Genomic DNA, 22,423 nt, shown 5'->3' with positions numbered 1-22,423 from the left:
TTATAGTCGTTATATTCTTGTACATAGGAGGAGTATTATAGTAGTTATATTCCTGTACATAGGAGCAGTATTATAGTAGTTATATTCTTGTACATAGGAGCAGTATTATAGTAGTTATATTCTTGTACATAGGAGCAGTATTATAGTAGTTATATTCTTGTACATAGGGGGCAGTATTATAGTAGTTATATTCTTGTACATTGGAGCAGTATTATAGTAGTTATATTCTTGTACATAGGGGCAGTATTATAGTAGTTATATTCTTGTACATAGGGGCAGTATTATAGTAGTTATATTCTTGTACATAGCGTATTATAGTAGTTATATTCTTGTACATTAGAGGCAGTATTAGGCTGTGTGCACACGTAGCGATTTTTAAGCGTTTTTGCCGCGATTTTCGGCGCGAAAACGTTTAAAAATCGTGTACAGAACGCCCACCATGCATTCCTATGGCATTCCGCACATGCTGTGCTAATGCTGCGTTTTTTCCCGCGGCGGAATTGCATCGCGGAAAAAAATCGCAGCATGCTCATTCTTTTGTGCGGAATCGCAAAGAATTGCCGCAATTCCGCACCCATAGGAATTCATGAGAATCCCTTACTTCCCGCATGTGGCTATGCCCACCATGCGGGAAGTTAAGCGTCTCATGTGCGGTTGGTACCCACGGTGAGGAGGAGAGGAGACTGTCCTCCAGGCCCTGGGTACCATATCCCTGTAAAAAAAAAGAATAAAAAAAATCGGGGTATATTTACCTTCCGGCGTCCCGCGCTGCATTCCCGGCCTAAGCGTTCCCAGCGATGCCTTGCGGCAAGGCCCTGTAATGACAGTCTCGCGAGATCACTATAGTAACGCGAGACTACGTCATCACAGGTCTCGCAAGGCATCGCTGGGAACGCTGAGGCTCGGGAATGCAGCGCAGGACGCCGGAAGGTAAATATACCCCGATTTTTTTATTTTTTTTAGCATTTTAACATTCTATCTTTCACTATTGATGCCGCATAGGCGGCCTCAATAGTAAAAACCTGGTCACACTTGTCAAACACTATGTTTGACGAGTGTGACCAACCTGTCAATCACTTTCCAAGCGATGCTTCAAATCGCTTGGAAAGTGCTTGAATATCGCACACGAAAATCGTGGCAAAATCGCAGTGAAATCGCGCGGGAAAAAACCACGCGATTTCTGGGAAGGAGTCCGGTTTTTAGTGAGCGTTTTAAAACGCTACGTGGGCACATAGCCTTATAGCAGTTATATTCTTGTATATAGGAACAGTATTATAGTAGTTATATTCTTGTACATAGGAGCAGTATTATAGTAGTTATATTCTTGTATATAGGAACAGTATTATAGTAGTTATATTCTTGTACATAGGGGCAGTATTATAGTAGTTATATTCTTGTATATAGGAACAGTATTATAGTAGGTATATTCTTGTATATAGGAGCAGTATTATAGTAGTTATATTCTTGTACATAAGGGCAGTATTATAGTGGTTATATTCTTGTACATAGGAGCAGTATTATAGTAGTTATATTCTTGTACATAGGAGCAGTATTATAGTAGTTATATTCTTGTACATAGAGGAAGTATTATAGTAGTTATATTCTTGTACATAGGGGCAGTATTATAGTAGTTATATTCTTGTACATAGGGGCAGTATTATAGTAGTTATATTCTTGTACATAGGAGCAGTATTATAGTAGTTATATTCTTGTATATAGGAGCAGTATTATAGTAGTTATATTCTTGTACATAGGGAGCAGTATTATAGTAGTTATATTCTTGTACATAGGAGCAGTATTATAGTAGTTATATTCTTGTACATAGGGGCAGTATTATAGTAGTTATATTCTTGTACATAGAGGGCAGTATTATAGTAGTTATATTCTTGTACATAGGGAGCAGTATTATAGTAGTTATATTCTTGTACATAGGGGCAGTATTATAGTAGTTATATTCTTGTACATAGAGGGCAGTATTATAGTAGTTATATTCTTGTACATAGGGGCAGTATTATAGTAGTTATATTCTTGTACATAGGGAGCAGTATTATAGTAGTTATATTCTTGTACATAGGAGCAGTATTATAGTAGTTATATTCTTGTACATAGGGGCAGTATTATAGTAGTTATATTCTTGTACATAGGGGCAGTATTATAGTAGTTATATTCTTGTACATAGGAGCAGTAGTATAGTAGTTATATTCTTGTACATAGAGGGCAGTATTATAGTAGTTATATTCTTGTACATAGGAGCAGTATTATAGTAGTTATATTCTTGTACATAGGAGCAGTATTATAGTAGTTATATTCTTACCGTGTCACTGTCACTTGGCTGGAACTGAAATGGCTGAGCTTTGTGAAACACTGGATTCTCCTGGATGAATACCTGGTGGTTATAATCCCGCATCACCTACAAATGATCATACAATTACTTTCCGTTGGAGTAGCGGGAGCAGATTCCGTCTCGTGGTTGGTGAGGAGGTGCCCATAAACCGCAGATCTGTCTATGGTGATCCACATGCACAAGATATTTTATGGCAGGAATGTAAAATGAGTGAACCAGAACTGAAAACCTTAATCCAAAAATAAAAGTATAAGAATGGAAAATGAACAAATAATCCAACAATATAAAGCCCAACGCAGCCTGCGACCCCCCAAACTGTAGGACGATAGCCGCGGCATCGCCCCATGTGACCACGACGTGAGCACCGCTGCAACGGGGTGAAACATGCACAGAACAGGTGATGGCGGACTGAACGGTAGCGATCCGCTAAGTTCTTACCGAAGAAGGGAATTTCAGCTGCATGAAAGCCTGGAACGTCAAAGAGAGGAGGGGACGCGAGTGTTAGGAGCAGACAGGATGACGGTTATTAAAAGTGGGAACACCGATATTCTCAGGTCACAGTATCATTTGGAAATCAACTCCCCCCCCCCCCTTGTTTTTTTAATCCCATTTACTCCAGTCACAACCAAAGCTGCATTCAAAGTCTTCTGTGTTTGCTTATGCTGCAAATGGATATGGCACCCCCTGCTGGTTCAGCTTTGATCAGGTTAGCCTAGTCCGACATTATAGTTTCGGGATGTGGTAGCAGAGCAACGTCCTCAATGACTTCACGGGACAAGCGGCAACATTTTTAATGCAGCATTGGTTGTAACTGCAAAATAATTAACAATAGTGAATGCAGCTCTTGCTGTGACTAGAGCGTCAGACATCATTCAGCCCTGCAGAGTCAGGCAGAAACCCCATTTTGGCCAATGTTTCCTCCCCATCACAGGCAGCAGAGGGAGAGCCAAGTGCTCAGCCCCAACCAACAGCCCCTCATATCTCAGCAGCCTGGAAGTCAGAGGTGATTTGGCGGCTAACTTGCAGCCTTATATGTGCGCAGCGGCTTCATGGGCGCCTCCATATCACCTGGAGCCTTATACAAGGTCATCAGTCCCAGTCTTCAGAAGAGCTGATAATCTACTCCCCTATAGGAATACTGCACTACAGGGGTCCGCCGTCGGGCCCCGCCATCCATTACTAGGGCCACTCACCCGGCTGGAGGTCTCCAACAAATACTGGAACGTGCTCTGCACCGCCTGACACGTCTCCAGCTCCGTCCTGCTGAACGCCATCAGATAGTCCTTCAGGTGGTCGTAGACATTTCCATCGAGGGTCTTCAGGGAAACAAAAGGGGCAATGAGACCATGAAAAGAAAAACAGAAAGCGGTAAAAGCCCCTCGCGATAATCAGATGATAAAAAAAAAAAAAGAGATAAAATGGGTTCATCAAAACTACTGCACAATTCTGGAGCATGGACAGCAAGCAGAGGTAGGACGTCCATCCTGGGGCCCTATACAAAGTCTGTACCAGGGGCCCCAGCGATTATGTGCCGTATTGTGTAGACCATCTCTGAATGGCAAGGTTCACTGTACTCCCTGGCCTGCCCACAGCTGAGGGTTTACTACAATGTTACAGCCAAGGTAAAAAAGCTTTCATTTGGTTGTTGCGCTCCATTGCTGTCAGTGAATGGAAACCCTGAGAGGCTGGATGAGTCCTTGTAACACAGCTGCTCTGAGGTTTATCCTTTATGAGACATATGTCCAGCAGTCTCTTTCTATCTTGATACATTGTAACAAGCCGCAGGGATCAAAGCCTGGGAATGGAGAGGAGCCTGGTACCGGAGCTCCGGGGCTGGGAATGGAGAGGAGCCTGGTACCGGAGCTCCGGGGCTGGGAACGGAGAGGAGCCTGGTACCGGAGCTCCGGGGCTGGGAACGGAGAGGAACCTGGTACCGGAGCTCCGGGGCTGGGAACGGAGAGGAGCCTGGTACCGGAGCTCCGGGGCTGGGAACGGAGAGGAGCCTGGTACCGGAGCTCCGGGGCTGGGAACGGAGAGGAGCCTGGTACCGGAGCTCCGGGGCTGGGAACGGAGAGGAGCCTGGTACCGGAGCTCCGGGGCTGGGAACGGAGAGGAGCCTGGTACCGGAGCTCCGGGGCTGGGAACGGAGAGGAGCCTGGTACCGGAGCTCCGGGGCTGGGAACGGAGAGGAGCCTGGTACCGAAGCTCCGGGGCTGTGACCTTGGCTTTCACGAAAGCTGTAACCAAAGAGGATATCAAGCACTGAAAGACAACCGGAGGCCCGGAGAAGGCAGGAGTCACCTACATCTTTCATAGAGCAGAGGGTTTGTTACAATGCACTGGCCTGATTGCTGCATTAGAGCCAGGACAGTTCGGGGCATTTGTGCTGCGGCTCGGACTGATGGATCCACATTTCTAGTTGATTTTTTTCTCTTTTCTTTGCTTGTACATTGCCTTTTATTTCCACAGCGCTTTACAGACATCATCAATGGTTTATAGACTAGTATGACCATTAGGGGGCGCCGATTACATGGTGCTGGGCCCGGAATGCAATTTGTGGTACTCACCAGCAGAGGGAGCAAGAGGAATTCTGCAAAAACTACTGGAGATCAGTTCATGGGAATCAGTAAGACGGGCGACCAGTGAGGAAGATGGGGGTGAGGATAGAGGGGTGCAGATCCTGTGGAGGAGCAATAGAGCCCCCTACAGAGGATGCTAGAATCATGCAAAACATGTGACGCTTATGGGGTGTACAGATACAGGGCTTGGTTAAATGGTAGAAGTTCATTGATTTTTGTGATTTATGTAACCCGGCCCCCTCACTATGACATCACCAGTCCTCCCCCGATAACCCGGCCCCCTCACTATGACATCACCAGTCCTCCCCCGATAACCCGGCCCCCTCACTATGACATCACCAGTCCTCCACAGATATCCAGGCCCCTTCACTATGACATCACCAGTCCTCCCCCGATAACCCGGCCCCCTCACTATGACATCACCAGTCCTCCACAGATATCCAGGCCCCTTCACTATGACATCACCAGTCCTCCACAGATAACCCGGCCCCCTCACTATGACACCACCAGCCCTCCTCAGATATCCAGGCCCCTTCACTATGACATCACCAGTCCTCCCCCCGATAACCCGGCCCCCTCACTCTGACATCACCAGTCCTCCACAGATAACCCGGCCCCCTCACTATGACATCACCAGTCCTCCTCAGATAACCAGGCCCCCTCACTATGACATCACCAGTCCTCCTCAGATAATCCGGCCCCCTCACTATGACATCACCAGTCCTCCTCAGATAACCCGGCCCCCTCACTATGACATCACCAGTCCTCCTCAGATAACCCGGCCCCCTCACTATGACATCACCAGTCCTCCTCAGATAACCCGGCCCCCTCACTATGACATCACCAGCCCTCCTCAGATATCCCGGCCCCCTCACTATGACATCACCAGTCCTCAGATAACCCGGCCCCCTCACTAAGACATCACCAGCCCTCCTCAGATATCCAGGCCCCTTCACTATGACATCACCAGTCCTCCACAGATAACCCAGCCCCCTCACTATGACATCACCAGTCCTCCTCAGATAACCAGGCCCCCTCACTATGACATCACCAGTCCTCCTCAGATAATCCGGCCCCCTCACTATGACATCACCAGTCCTCCTCAGATAACCCGGCCCCCTCACTATGACATCACCAGTCCTCCTCAGATAACCCGGCCCCCTCACTATGACACCACCAGCCCTCCTCAGATATCCCGGCCCCCTCACTATGACATCACCAGTCCTCCTCAGATAACCCGGCCCCCTCACTATGACATCACCAGTCCTCCTCAGATAACCCGGCCCCCTCACTATGACATCACCAGCCCTCCTCAGATATCCCGGCCCCCTCACTATGACATCACCAGTCCTCAGATAACCCGGCCCCCTCACTCTGACATCACCAGCCCTCCTCAGATATCCAGGCCCCCTCACTATGACATCACCAGTCCTCCACAGATAACCCGGCCCCCTCACTATGACATCACCAGTCCTCCTCAGATAACCAGGCCCCCTCACTATGACATCACCAGTCCTCCTCAGATAATCCGGCCCCCTCACTATGACATCACCAGTCCTCCTCAGATAACCCGGCCCCCTCACTATGACATCACCAGTCCTCCTCAGATAACCCGGCCCCCTCACTATGACACCACCAGCCCTCCTCAGATATCCCGGCCCCCTCACTATGACATCACCAGTCCTCCTCAGATAACCCGGCCCCCTCACTATGACATCACCAGCCCTCCTCAGATATCCCGGCCCCCTCACTATGACATCACCAGTCCTCAGATAACCCGGCCCCCTCACTAAGACATCACCAGTCCTCCTCCGATTGCCGCGTCTCACGATGTATCAGCAGTTATAATGTTGCAGTCTGGGCTCCGGCCGGTCATCTACACTGTATACTATTTCTAATGAAAGTTTTAGACCCTATATAAGGTCGTTCCAGTTCACTGACAGTAAGCAGAGATCTTAATGTGAACAACAGAAACAAAAACTATATCAGAAATGTCATTTTACAACTTCCGTAGACTGGACGCCCCCTTCAATGGCTCATGTGCCGCACCAGGGGGGTATATTTAGACATCGGTCTCACCAGCCACACCGGGCACAGGAAGCAGGAGAACAGGAAAGGAAGGGAGAGACCGCCAGAAGGCAGAGACCCCATAAATCTGTAATCTGTTCATCGTGTCCGACCGTTCCAGACAATGAAAACCAAACCCAAACAACCCTCCAGCGACAATGACTCACGGCCAGCGCCAGCGACACCCCGGGACGTCCAGCAAAAAAAGCACATTTCCTCCAAAATTCCCTTTCTGGAAAAGCTGGGTAACTGTGACATACAATAGCAGCCATATTGGTTGTCACTCAGCTTTCCCAGAGACTGATAAGTGAGAAAAGGATGAAGTGAAGAGGTCATCAATGATGTTGCTGGGGGAAACTGAGCACACGGCGCGAGCGCGCTGGGGGAAACTGAGCACAAGGCGCGAGCGCGCTGGGGGAAACTGAGCACACGGCGCGAGCGCGCTGGGGGAAACTAAGCACACGGCGCGAGCGCGCTGGGGGAAACTAAGCACACGGCGCGAGCGCGCTGGGGGAAACTGAGCACACGGCGCGAGCGCGCTGGGGGAAACTGAGCACACGGCGCGAGCGCGCTGGGGGAAACTGAGCACACGGCGCGAGCGCGCTGGGGGAAACTGAGCACACGGCGCGAGCGCGCTGGGGGAAACTGAGCACACGGCGCGAGCGCGCTGGGGGAAACTGAGCACACGGCGCGAGCGCGCTGGGGGAAACTGAGCACACGGCGCGAGCGCGCTGGGGGAAACTGAGCACACGGCGCGAGCGCGCTGGGGGAAACTGAGCACACGGCGCGAGCGCGCTGGGGGAAACTGAGCACACGGCGCGAGCGCGCTGGGGGAAACTGAGCACACGGCGCGAGCGCGCTGGGGGAAACTGAGCACACGGCGCGAGCGCGCTGGGGGAAACTGAGCACACGGCGCGAGCGTGCTGGGGGAAACTGAGCACACGGCGCGAGCGCGCTGGGGGAAACTGAGCACACGGCGCGAGCGCGCTGGGGGAAACTGAGCACACGGCGCGAGCGCGCTGGGGGAAACTGAGCACACGGCGCGAGCGCGCTGGGGGAAACTGAGCACACGGCGCGAGCGCGCTGGGGGAAACTGAGCACACGGCGCGAGCGCGCTGGGGGAAACTGAGCACACGGCGCGAGCGCGCTGGGGGAAACTGAGCACACGGCGCGAGCGCGCTGGGGGAAACTGAGCACACGGCGCGAGCGCGCTGGGGGAAACTGAGCACACGGCGCGAGCGCGCTGGGGGAAACTGAGCACACGGCGCGAGCGCGCTGGGGGAAACTGAGCACACGGCGCGAGCGCGCTGGGGGAAACTGAGCACACGGCGCGAGCGCGCTGGGGGAAACTGAGCACACAGCGCGAGCGCGCTGGGGGAAACTGAGCACACGGCGCGAGCGCGCTGGGGGAAACTGAGCACACGGCGCGAGCGCGCTGGGGGAAAACCGTGCCCACTGCTGTTCAGAGACTGTGGTGCCACAACCAAATTCATCTAATCAGGGACTAATCTGTTCTATTCCTGGAAATCAGCAAAAAAGGGACCAAGTGTCCTCCAGCGACCCAGACCTGAGACTCTCATCATATCACTCCGTTATATCTTTCTTCTACTCCAGTCACACCCAAATCTGCAATCACCATTCCACTGTTGGATTCCTGAACATCAATGGCTCTAAAGATGCCAAACCAATAGAGGGTAGAAAAAAGGCTCCCAATAGCCAAGAGCCATGTGTAAACCAATAAAAGGCAGTGCAGCTTTGGATGTAACCGGAGCATGAGAGCTCAGTCCTCATAATATTATAAGTATTAGAGTGTGAACCTTAAAAACGGTCCGTCCTTTCAATAATGGCCATGTATCCCTGTGCTGACTGCCTGTTGCGATTGTGTGTGCATGCAGCAGAAAAGCAGAGCTGCAGTGTAAAGCACTGGGAAGGGATACAGCAGTCACCTGAGACTGTGATAAGGGTTTAAACTATGGAAGGTACAGAGGTAGAGACTTCACCAGGACCTATTTGTCTAATGGGGTCCAAAAGCCATTGCTGCCCCCCAGAATTCTACATGTGTCATGGTGTATGGGGGTCCAGTTACAGAATTTGGCACATAAACGTAACGTTAGACCTCTACATGGGAGAGAAGTTGGAGTTCAGTCTAATTCAGTCACTGTTCACAGCTGCGTGCTTAGGGAGCAGAGCTGCAGTGTAAAGTATGAGACAAGACTTCAGACCACATTATACTCCTACAGAAAATGCAGCTAATCTTGAATCCCTGATCATAGCCGAGATCAGAGGTGGATTTCAGACTCCCATAGACTCCCGCAGACAATGCAGCTGGGCTTGAGTCACCGACTGTAACCACGTTCAAATGGAGCAGAGCTGAAGTATAAAGTAAGAAGGATGCCTAAAGCAAAAACCTAAAAACCTCTTATGAGAAAGGAGGCAGATTTGTGACTATTAGATCATGGTGCCACGCTAAAGTCACTGATGGGGAAGATCTGAGCTGCAGTGTAAAGCAGGGGGGGTTTGCTTAGATGCACTATGAATGGAGACTTTCAGACCTCCTTAGATGCCAGCAGACAATGCAGTGAAGCCGGAGTCATGGATCATAGCTGAGGTTACAGCCGGGGGGACCGGCACTGAGGTGCCATGGGACATGTAGAATATTTGGGCCAGTTTCGGTCACCCCGCGGCACATCCAGACGGGACGCTCACACATTCCTGGCCAATATTAGAACAATACTACAATGACCAGTCTCCGACCCTCCAAGTACAAAGGACGGAGGAAGTCGGATCAGACGAGCGTCATAAACACGGCCACCGGCCATTCACTGCAAGAAGCAAAGAAATGCCATCGTCTGATCGGCCGCAAACCTGGCACCACAGACCCCAAAGGGCACCTGTGCCTCAGAGATGGGTCCCCCGGCTGCCCCCCCTCCGATATATCCGCAGTCCTCGCCCGGCTTTTCCACATGCAGATTTAATTTAGCCCCATAAAAAAATTAAAGGTGATGAATGGGACCCACCCATTAGTAAGGCGAGACCACCAGCATGGCCAGTCTCTGTACGGCCCCTCACCCTCCATAGAGCCGGACTTACCTTCATGGCATTGGCCAGGTCTGTCTGGTAATACCGGTCCTGATGGGCATTGGCAGCTGCCAGGGTGAGGAGATAATCGTTCCGGGCGTGTGTGGCTTTGGCGTTACATTCCTGTCTCCGAGCTTTTAACTGGAAGAAGAATAAAAAAATTTTATTTCCATAGCGCCGACATATTCTGCAGCACTTCACATTTTTAGAGAAGAAGATGTGGACTTAGAAGACGACAAGATATTTGTAGCCCGATACGCACAACGGCCGAAACGCGTAATGCACGAGTCACATTGCTGCCTCTGTCTCCATTCACTTCCATCGGAGTGTTACAGCTGCATCACTGCAGGGTTAGGGAGAAGGGTAGAGGTTCAGGGTTAGAGTTAATGTCAAGAGGTTGGGGTAAGGGTTAGGGTTTGGAGATTAGAGAGCAACGGGTTAGGGTTATGGGGTCATGGTAAGGTTAGGAGGTCAGGGTATCAGGGTTAAAGTTATGGTGTCAGAATTAAGGGTAAAAGGTCAAGGTTAGGGTTAAGGGGACAGGGTAAGTTTAGGAGGTCAGGGTGAGGGTTGAGGTGTCAGGGTAGCACCGTTAGGATTAAGGTTGGGGGGTCAAGGTTATGGTCTCATGGTAAAGATTAGAGGTTCAGGGCTACGGTTAAGGAAGTAAGATTATGAGGCCAGGGTTACGGTTGGCGTTTCGGAGTCTCCCAGGATCCTGGATGCTTCCGCCCTCTTTCTAGGGTATTCGCAGTAAGGTACAGGTTAGGGGAGGTCACTGTTAAGTTTAGGGGGTCAAGGTTTGGAGCTCAGGGTTAGAGTTAAGTTTAGGGGGTCAAGGTTTGGAGCTCAGGGTTAGAGTTAAGTTTAGGGGGTCAAGGTTTGGAGCTCAGGGTTAGAGTTAAGTTTAGGGGGTCAAGGTATGCAGTCTACTGCAATTTGGCAGCCAATTTTGCAGTTGCACAAATAGTTCCAGATCCTGCGGCCGCTGCGCTTTTCCATGTGGGCACACCTCCATTACCTGTATTTAGCCTTACATGGGGCTGTAAAAAGTGAACACTAAGAACTACAAAAAAGAAAGTTCCATCTCCGTTCACATCTAAAGCAAAATTTCAAGCTGGAAAAAAACTGAATGTTAAATGCAGCGGCTCCGGGTGTGAATGGAGAGAAGAGACGTGAAATGGCTCACCTTCACATTGGCCTTCTGTAAACTTATCCTGGACTGGAACAAGCTGAGCTTAGATCTGCGGAGGACAGAAGAATAAAACACTGTGAGTAAAGCGGCGACACGCGCGGCTCTGCTACATCACGGACTTGTGAAAATCCGACATCTGTGTATTGTATCTGCATTACTGTTAGTGTAGAAAACAAAATCTGTGTCTACTCGGAAACAGTCAGCAAGCAGGTCAGCAGATCTCATGGATCTCATATTATAAAACCCGGCACATTAATAAAACAGCAACTTGCTGATGGTTTCCATCTTTAATCTGCGTAGTGCATACGTAAAAACGAATACAGGGACGTGTAAAGTGATATTCTCAGTACATGAACGCACTTATCTTTCCGTATAGAGACGTATCTCGCTAGGCAGCCTACGGATAGGTGGGGAGATCTCCCCAATACAGGACCCCCACCATAGGGCCCGGTATATATAAAAGGTGGAGCCCCGGCAGAATATAGATGTAGAGATCGGAGCTAATCCTCTCCCATTCTTGGATCGGAGACGCTAATCCTGAGCGGGTTCAGATCAGAGCGATCATAATCCCACAGCGGCTGCATTCCACAGTCACAATGCGGGGGGCCGGGGGGCGGCCGACGACTGTCACATCCTGCTAATCTGAAGAACGGGAGTGATGTCAGCTGATTACTACAAATGCCAAAAAAAAAAAAAAAAAAAAAAAGACGCATACAGAAAAGCGGTGACCCCTCGCTATGGCAATTTTTACTCTCCGCCTTTTCCACGCTTTCTCCACTAGGTGGTGATAGTGAGATGGTTTTCTTTCTTACAGGGCTAATTTGCATCCTGTTTCCCATGAAGCATTGCCAATAAGACTCCCCCAGCCGCCTATGTGTCTGGAACTGCAGCACTCGATCATCCTGAGCTTCATGAACGTAATCCCAGAATTACAGTGAAGACTGACGCTAAAGAGTAAAAAAAAGATGCAGATTCATGGGCCGTTCAGAGTTTGTGCAAAGCTGGATGACAACCCTCAACATGTTATCTATGAATGGAAGCAAGAACAGCCCTCTTATCCTAGTCCTGCTCACACAGCTAAAATTTGCTACAATGTATCAGTCCGGGACAGAACGCTCAGCTGCTAGAGTGTCTTTATTGCAGGGAACTACCTACACTGATACACTGTAAGGAAGACATCAGCTGCGATAAGGAGGAAAAGCAAACCTATGTATCTAAAGCAAGCAGAGATCTTCAGAGTGATTGGTAATAGAAAGGTTCTCAGATTTGTCTTTACTTACAGGACGATGGACATTCCCTGCAAGACTCAGGAGCCAACATGGCGCCAGGTCAGGAACACAAACGTCAGCCTGGTAAACTAACGGTTAAGTCACATCAATTTCACAGAGCGTCCTAACAACCGCAGACGCCTGCAGTGAAGGGCGACGGGACGGACGCCATTTTTTTTTGCAGCCACATGAAAGAACCGTGGCTTTGGGATAACACTGATGCATTGTGGGACATAAAAAGTGTGACCTTCACAATCCGAGCGACAACCTGATGAGTGACAAACTCGTTGTACAACATTGTGCCAGACGTGGCCGGTTACCGCGACAACCGGAACACTAAACGTTCTATTAAATGTCAACTGCTGTCACCACCTGTATAATACATCTAATGGAGCGACAAATCTCCACCAACAACAAAAAGGTCATTTCCTAAAATCCACCCTATAAACGATCTGTAACATATGGAAAATCTAATACCATAGCGGTCAAGAAAAAGGAGACGAGTCACAGGTCAGACTCAGAAAACTGTCCCACTGCTGCCATCATTCGTACATACTGTATGTACAATAAGTATTATATCACTATGAAAGTAGTGACAGTGCCATATATACAAAAACTACAAAACTGCCCCTATGAACAATAATATACAGTGCCTTGCGAAAGTATTCGGCCCCCTGGAACTTTTCAACCTTTTCCCACATCAAGTCTCCGTATAAATGCGCCTACTCTGTGACAGTCTCAGGGTTTTGTTTGAAGCACAGAGAGCATCATGAAGACCAAGGAACACAACAGGCAGGTCCGTGATACTGTTGTGGAGAAGTTTAAAGCCGGACTTGGATACAAAATGATTTCCAAAACTTTAAACATCCCAAGGAGCACTGTGCAAGCGATCATATTGAAATGGAAGGAGTATCATACCACTGCAGATCTACCAAGACCCAGCCGTCCCTCCAAACTTTCATCTCAATCAAGGAGAAGACTGATCAGAGATGCAGCCAAGAGGCCCATGATCACTCTGGATGAACTGCAGAGATCTACAGCTGAGGTGGGACAGTCTGTCTATAGGACAACAATCAGTCGTACACTGCACAAATCTGGCCTTTATGGAAGAGTGGCAAGAAGAAAGCCATTTCTCAAAGATATCCTGAACACACCATCCCCACTGTCAAACATGGTGGTGGCAGCATCATGGTTTGGGCCTGCTTTTCTTCAGCAGGGACAGGGAAGATGGTTAAAATTGATGGGAAGATGGATGGAGCCAAATACAGGACCATTCTTGAAGAAAAACTGTTGGAGTCTGCAAATGACCTGAGACTGGGACGGAGATTTGTCTTCCAGCAAGACAATGATCCCAAACATAAAGCAAAATCTACAATGGAATGATTCACAAATAAACGTATCCAGGTGTTAGAATGGCCAAGTCACAGTCCAATCGAGAATCTGTGGAAAGAGCTGAAAACTGCTGTTCACAAACGATCTCCATCCAACCTCACTGAGCGCAAGCTGTTTGCCAAGGAAGAATGGGCAAGAATTTCAGTCTCTCGATGTACAAAACTGATAGAGACATCCCCCAAGCGACTTGCAGCTGTAATCGCAGCAAAAGGGGGCGCAACAAAGTATTAAGTTAAAGGGGCCGAATAATATTGTACGCCCCACTTTTCAGTTTTTGAATTTACAAAAAAAATTTAAAATAACCAATAAATTTCGTTCAACTTCATAATTGTGTCCCACTTGTTGTTGATTCTTCACCAAAAATTTACATTTCGTATCTTTATGTTTGAAGCATGATATGTGGGAAAAGGTTGAAAAGTTCCAGGGGGCCGAATACTTTTGCAAGGCACTGTACCTACTATAATACTGGCCCAATGTACAAGAATATAACTACTATAATACTGCCCCCTATGTACAAGAGTATAACTACTATAATACTGCCCCTATGTACAAGAATATAACTACTATAATACTGCCCCCTATGTACAAGAATATAACTACTATAATATTGCTCCTATGTTCAAGAATATAACTCCTATAATACTGCTCCTATGTACAAGAATATAACTACTATAATACTGCCCCTATATACAAGAATATAACTACTATAATACTGCCCCTATGTACAAGAATATAACTACTATAATACTGCCCCTATATACAAGAATGTAACTACTATAATACAGCTCCTATGTACAAGAATATAACTACTATAATACTGCCCCCTATGTACAAGAATATAACTACTATAATACTGCCCCTATAAACAAGAATATAACTACTATAATACAGCTCCTATGTACAAGAATATAACTACTATAATACTGCTCCTATGTACAAGAATATAACTATAATACTGCCCCTATGTACAATAATATAACTACTATAATACTGCCCCTATGTACAAGAATATAACTACTATAATACTGCCCCTATGTACAAGAATATAACTACTATAATACTGCCCCCTATGTACAAGGATATAACTACTATAATACTTCCCCCTATGTACAAGAATATAACTACTATAATACTGCCCCATGTACATGAATTTAACTACTATAATACAGCCCCTATGTACAAGAATATAACTACTATAATACTGCCCCATGTACATGAATTTAACTACTATAATACAGCCCCTATGTACAAGAATATAACTACTATAATACTGCCCCTATGTACAAGAATATAACTACTATAATACTGCCCCTATATACAAGAATATAACTACTATAATACTGCCCCTATGTACAAGAATATAACTACTATAATACTGCCCCTATGTACAAGAATATAACTACTATAATACTGCCCCCCTATGTACAAGAATATAACTACTATAATACTGCTCCTATGTACAAGAATATGACTACTATAATACTGCCCCTATGTACAAGAATATAACTACTATAATACTGCCCCCTATGTACAAGAATATAACTACTATAATACTGCCCCCTATGTACAAGAATATAACTACTATAATACTGCCCCTATATACAAGAATATAACTACTATAATACTGCCCCTATGTACAAGAATATAACTACTATAATACTGCCCCCTATGTACAAGAATATAACTACTATAATACTGCTCCTATGTGCAAGGATATGACTACTATAATACTGCCCCTATGTACAAGGATATGACTACTATAATACTGCCCCTATGTACAAGGATATAACTACTATAATACTTCCCCCTATGTACAAGAATATAACTACTGTAATACTGCCCCATGTACATGAATATAACTACTATAATACAGCCCCTATGTACAAGAATATAACTACTATAATACTGCCCCCTATGTACAAGAATATAACTACTATAATACTGCTCCTATGTACAAGAATATAACTATTATAATACTGCCCCCTATGTACAAGAATATAACTACTATAATACTGCCCCCTATGTACAAGAATATAACTACTATAATACTGCCCCTATGTACAAGAATATAACTACTATAATACTGCCCCATGTACATGAATATAACTACTATAATACTGCCCCATGTACATGAATATAACTACTATAATACTGCCCCTATGTACAAGAATATAACCACTATAATACTGCCCCCCTATGTACAAGAATATAACTACTATAATACTGCTCCTATGTTCAAGAATATAACTACTATAATACTGCCCCTATATACAAGAATATAACTACTATAATACTGCCCCTATATACAAGAATATAACTACTATAATACTGCCCCTATGTACAAGAATATAACTACTATAATACTGCCCCTATGTACAAGAATATAACTACTATAATACTGCCCCTATATACAAGAATATAACTACTATAATACTGCCCCCTATGTACAAGAATATAACTACTATAATACTGCTCCTATGTACAAGAATATAATTATTATAATACTGCCCCCTATGTACAAGAATATAACTACTATAATACTGCCCCCTATGTACAAGAATATAACTACTGTAATACTGCCCCTATATACAAGAATATAACTACTATAATACTGCCCCTATATACAAGAATATAACTGCTATAATACTGCCCCTATATATAAGAATATAACTGCTATAATACTGCCCCCTATGTACAAGAATATAACTACTATAATACTGCCCCTATGTACAAGAATATAACTACTATAATACTGCCCCTATGTACAAGAATATAACTACTATAATACTGCCCCCTATGTACAAAAATATAACTACTATAATACTGCTCCTATGTACAAGAATATAACTACTATAATACTGCCCCTATGTACAAGAATATAACTACTATAATACTGCCCCTATGTACAAGAATATAACTACTATAATACTGCCCCCTATGTACAAGAATATAACTACTATAATACTGCTCCTATGTACAAGAATATAACTACTATAATACTGCCCCTATGTACAAGAATATAACCACTATAATACTGCTCCTATGTACAAGAATATAACTACTATAATACTGCCCCTATATACAAGAATATAACTACTATAATACTGCCCCCTATGTACAAGAATATAACTACTATAATACTGCCCCTATGTACAAGAATATAACTACTATAATACTGCCCCCTATGTACAAGAATATAACTACTATAATACTGCTCCTATGTACAAGAATATAATTATTATAATACTGCCCCCTATGTACAAGAATATAACTACTATAATACTGCCCCTATGTACAAGAATATAACTACTGTAATACTGCCCCTATATACAAGAATATAACTACTATAATACTGCCCCTATATACAAGAATATAACTACTATAATACTGCCCCTATATATAAGAATATAACTGCTATAATACTGCCCCCTATGTACAAGAATATAACTACTATAATACTGCCCCTATGTACAAGAATATAACTACTATAATACTGCCCCTATGTACAAGAATATAACTACTATAATACTGCCCCTATGTACAAGAATATAACTACTATAATACTGCCCCCTATGTACAAGAATATAACTACTATAATACTGCTCCTATGTACAAGAATATAACTACTATAATACTGCCCCCTATGTACAAGAATATAACTACTATAATACTGCCCCTATGTACAAGAATATAACTACTATAATACTGCCCCCTATGTACAAGAATATAACTACTATAATACTGCTCCTATGTACAAGAATATAACTACTATAATACTGCCCCCTATGTACAAGAATATAACTACTATAATACTGCCCCCTATGTACAAGAATATAACTACTATAATACTGCCCCTATGTACAAGAATATAACTACTATAATACTGCTCCTGTGTACAAGAATATAACTACTATAATACTGCTCCTATGTACAAGAATATAACTACTATAATACTGCCCCTATGTACAAGAATATAACTACTATAATACTGCCCCCTATGTACAAGAATATAACTACTATAATACTGCTCCTATGTACAAGAATATAACTACTATAATACTGCCCCCTATGTACAAGAATATAACTACTATAATACTGCCCCCTATGTACAAGAATATAACTACTATAATACTGCCCCTATGTACAAGAATATAACAGCACAATTCGTGCAGCATTAATAGGCCTTTTTGTTATTGCTGGAGCCTGGTCTTCTGCAATGAATTGCTGTAGTGCAGGTTATCCACCTTTTGGAGGCGCTGCAGTGAGAACACTTTCTTATGAGCCCTTGTGCTGGCTCCTCATCGTGCCGCTGACCATTGCTGGTGGTTGTGTCGGACCCTCTGTATATCTGTCCTAGCTGCGCTGTACAGAGATCTCCAGGATCGGGGGTCGGGTAGACGGAGCTGGAGAGGATCCAGTTTGTGCTCAGTCACAGCTTTTCCTTCCGCCGCTCAGTCACGGCCAAGTGCTGCCCTCAATGACTGATTGTGAAGTGGCGGCATCTCCAGCTAATAACACGAGACACCAGGAACTCACTTGGCATCGATGTCGGCTTTTTCTCTCATTCCATGAGCCATCTGCTCGGCCTCATAGTACTTCTTTTTGGCCTTGGCTAAATCCTTCACTGTCTCCTGAAGTTCCGCCTGGATCTTCGTCAGCTGGTCCACACACTGCAAGACAAAACCCCCCGGAGAGCATTATTGGAGCATCCGAGCACGAGGACAATTCCCATCATCAGAGCAACCTAACCTAAATATTATCCCCCCTGGAGGATGGGAACTAGAGAACATTTCAGATAGGACTTACCCAGCAGAATAGTGAGTGCAGCTCTGGGGTATAATACAGGATGTAACTCAGGATCAGTAATGTAATGTATGTACACAGTGACTGCACCAGCAGAATAGTGAGTGCAGCTCTGGAGTATAATACACAGGATGTAACTCAGGATCAGTACAGGATCAGTAATGTTATGTATGTACACAGTGACTGCACCAGCAGAATAGTGAGTGCAGCTCTGGAGTATAATACAGGATGTAACTCAGGATCAGTAATGTAATGTATGTACACAGTGACAGCACCAGCAGAATAGTGAGTGCAGCTCTGGGGTATAATACAGGATGTAACTCAGGATCAGTAATGTATGTACACAGTGACTGCACCAGCAGAATAGTGAGTGCAGCTCTGGAGTATAATACAGGATGTAACTCAGGATCAGTAATGTAATGTATGTACACAGAGACTGCACCAGTAGAATAGTGAGTGCAGCTCTGGAGTATAATACAGAATGTAACTCAGGATCAGTAATGTAATGTATGTACACAGTGACTGCACCAGCAGAATACTGAGTGCTGCTCTGGAGTATAATACAGGATGTAACTCAGGATCGGTAATGTATGTACACAGTGACTGCACCAGCAGAATAGTGAGTGCAGCTCTGGGGTATAATACAGGATGTAACTCAGGATTAGTAATGTAATGTATGTACACAGTGACTGCACCAGCAGAACAGTGAGCGCAGCTCTGGAGTATAATACAGGATTTAACTTAGGATCAATAACAATGTATGCAGACAGTGACTACACCAGCAGAATAGTGAGTGCAGCTCTGGAGGATATGGGATAACTCACCCTTTTCAGCTGCTGTTCCTTATACAGTTTGACCGTCCTGGCCGGTTCGGAGATCAGGTTCCTATAATTTTCGCAGATGTTGATCCGGGATTGTGCCACTTGTATTGTGCCTTCTAGGAAGGATTTCCACACTGTGTAGATGTTCCTGCAGAGGAGAAAGAGTTCAGCTCCCAGCAGACACTTCTTTTTGTATAGACTCAGGAGACGGCCGTTGTGTTCCTCGGTGTGTGGTGCTGGCACCAGGTGAGGATGACACTTTTATACACTGGATATACAGGGGTTGGACAAAATAATGGAAACACCTAACGTTTTGGCATCATAATCTTCGAACATGTTATAAACATGCAAACCGTGACATGTGGTAATGTTTTGTAGTTGGTTATTTGTGTTATGTGATATGTGTATGTAAATTAACTGTTTGTTTTGCAGACTTGTAAGAACATTGATGAGAACCTGATACCAATGGCAGACCTCTCGGATTTTCAAAGAGGCCAAATTGTTGGTGCTCGTATGGCAGGCGCTAGTGTAACAGAAAGTGTCCGAATGCTTGGCGTGTCAAGAGGTGCTGTCTCCAAAGTAATGACTGCGCTTGACAGAGAAGGAAAAACGTCCGCAGCAAAGCACAGGTCCGGCCGAAAGTCGAAGTTGACTGAGACCGTCGGCCTCTAAAGCGAATTGTGAGAGAGGATCGCAAGATCACGGCTCTGAAAATCACTGCTGAGCTCAATGAACACCTACAGAACACAGTGTCCACGAAAACTGTTCGTCGGGAGCTGCACAAATCTGGATTCCACGCAAAAGCTGCTATTAGAAAACCGCTGCTCTCAATGACAAATGTTTCCAAGCGTTTAGAGTGGTGTAGAAACCTCCAGAATTGGTCCCTCGAGCAGTGGAAACATGTGATATTCTCAGACGAATCATCGTTTACTCTCTTTCCGACCGAGTGTACGTTCGGAGACAGCCGAAAGAAGCATTCCATCCAGACTGCCTTCTCCCAACAGTAAAACATGGTGGAGGTTCTGTGATGATCTGAGATGTTATTTCATAGAGCTCCGCCTGGCCAATGATATCCCTTCATGGGAGAATTAACAGGCGAGATTATTTAGGCATTTTGGGTGACCAAGTGTTTCCTATGGTTCAAACACTGTTCCCGGAGGGGAACGCCATCTTTCAGGATGACATTGCACCAATTCATACAGCTAGAATCGTTAAAGCATGGCACGAGGAACATTGTAATGAAGTTGAGCATCTCATCCGGCCCCCACAGTCCCCAGACCTCAGCATTATTGAGCATTTATGGACGATTTTAGAGATTCAAGTTAGACGTCGATTTCCGCCGCCATCGTCGCTCAAAGAACTGGAGGGTGTTTTACCTGAAGAATCGGCTAAAGTTCCTTAAGAAACAATTCACACCTTGTATGAATCCATACCTCGGAGAATCGAGGCTGTAATCGCCGCAAAAGGTGGACCTACACCATATTAAACTAACTTTTGTGGATGTTTCCATTATTTTGTCCAACCCCTGTAAATATTTAATGTCACCATTCATGGACAGACAGCAGAGACGGAACGTGATGAGAAGTAAAACATAAAAAGGAAAAAGGAATTTTGCAAAACTTTCCATTAAATAAAAAATGATTATTAGAAGTGATCCAAGAAAGGACAACGGGCGGACCGGCGCCCGAGACTCTGCGATATGCGTGGTGGAGGGGTGGGGGTCGGGTCTGGTCCCACACGAGGGCAACTGCAGCCCAAATAAGTGATAAATGTTCCAGCCGCCATCACAGAACGGTGTGAGGACCACACAAAGCACGGCAGCTATGCCAGACCCGAGCCCACCGCAAAAAGCCCCAACACAGGACAGGAGCACGAGAAGGCGCCATGGAGCCCGGGGTGAAGGGCCCCGGAAGGAAGAACCACTTCACCCCCCATGTGGGCGGCCAGGTGCAACACGGACCAGAAAAAGATGGCTGCTGGATGCGCTATGGAAAAAATCTACAGCGAAGGCAGCGAGAGCGAGCGATCATCCGATGGCACCAGGAAACCGCAAACGCCCGGAGCAAACAGATCACATGAATCACATCACTAATGACCCAGCGAAGCGACACTTTATAAGGGAGCAAAACGCCCCGTGATCTGTTCACAAATGTCTCATCGCATTGTCTCTGGGAAAGATCAAAAAAAGCAGCAAAGCCCAGAGGTAATCACAGATAATCCGGGAAACAATCAGCGTATAAGCACTGCAACAAAGTGTCAGAAAAGAAAGTGATGGGGACTATAGAAACACCTGATCAGGGAACAGCGAGCGCAGCTCTGGAGTATAATACAGGATGTAACTCAGGATCAGTAATGTATGTACACAGTGACTGCACCAGCAGAATAGTGAGTGCAGCTCTGGAGTATAATACAGGATGTAACTCAGGATCAGTATTGTAATGTATGTACACAGTGACTGCACCAGCAGAATAGTGAGTGCAGCTCTGGGGTATAATACAGGATGTAACTCAGCATCAGTAATGTAATGTATGTACACAGTGACTGCACCAGCAGAATAGTGAGTGCAGCTCTGGAGTATAATACAGGATGTAACTCAGGATCAGTAATGTATGGACACAGTGACTGCACCAGCAGAATAGTGAGTGCAGCTCTGGAGTATAATACAGGATGTAACTCAGGATCAGTAATGTATGTACACAGTGACTGCACCAGCAGAATAGTGAGTGCAGCTCTGGGGTATAACACAGGATGTAACTCAGGATCAGTAATGTAATGTATGCACACAGTGACTGCACCAGCAGAATAGTGAGTGCAGCTCTGGGGTATAATACAGGATGTAACTCAGGATCAGTAATGTATGTACACAGTGACTGCAC

General features: G+C 45.6%; 1 protein-coding gene across 6 annotated transcripts in view; it reads right to left on the bottom strand.

Moving 5' to 3' along the window:
- The window catches only part of FCHSD2 (FCH and double SH3 domains 2), a 231,382-nt gene that overhangs the window by 33,566 nt on the left and 175,393 nt on the right, over positions 1–22,423 (bottom strand). For 4 of the 6 annotated variants that reach the window (XM_073548582.1, XM_073548579.1, XM_073548578.1 and 1 more), the window contains exons 5-11: positions 19,551–19,695; positions 18,460–18,593; positions 11,258–11,312; positions 10,081–10,209; positions 3,538–3,660; positions 2,783–2,812; positions 2,315–2,410 (exon numbers count right to left, since the gene is read on the bottom strand). In XM_073548582.1, coding sequence (XP_073404683.1) covers positions 2,315–2,410; positions 2,783–2,812; positions 3,538–3,660; positions 10,081–10,209; positions 11,258–11,312; positions 18,460–18,593; positions 19,551–19,695 — 712 coding nt within the window. The remainder of the gene's footprint in view (positions 1–2,314; positions 2,411–2,782; positions 2,813–3,537; positions 3,661–10,080; positions 10,210–11,257; positions 11,313–18,459; positions 18,594–19,550; positions 19,696–22,423) is intronic. The other 2 variants (XM_073548580.1, XM_073548583.1) reach the window with 1 other exon arrangement.

The sequence above is a fragment of the Dendrobates tinctorius genome, unplaced genomic scaffold (assembly GCF_039654945.1).
Source record: "Dendrobates tinctorius isolate UK_male_01 unplaced genomic scaffold, ASM3965494v1 ptg000157l, whole genome shotgun sequence".
Taxonomy (NCBI): Eukaryota; Metazoa; Chordata; class Amphibia; order Anura; family Dendrobatidae; genus Dendrobates; species Dendrobates tinctorius.
The sequence above is the reverse complement of the archived record's forward strand: the minus strand, read 5'-3'. Positions and strand labels throughout refer to the sequence as shown.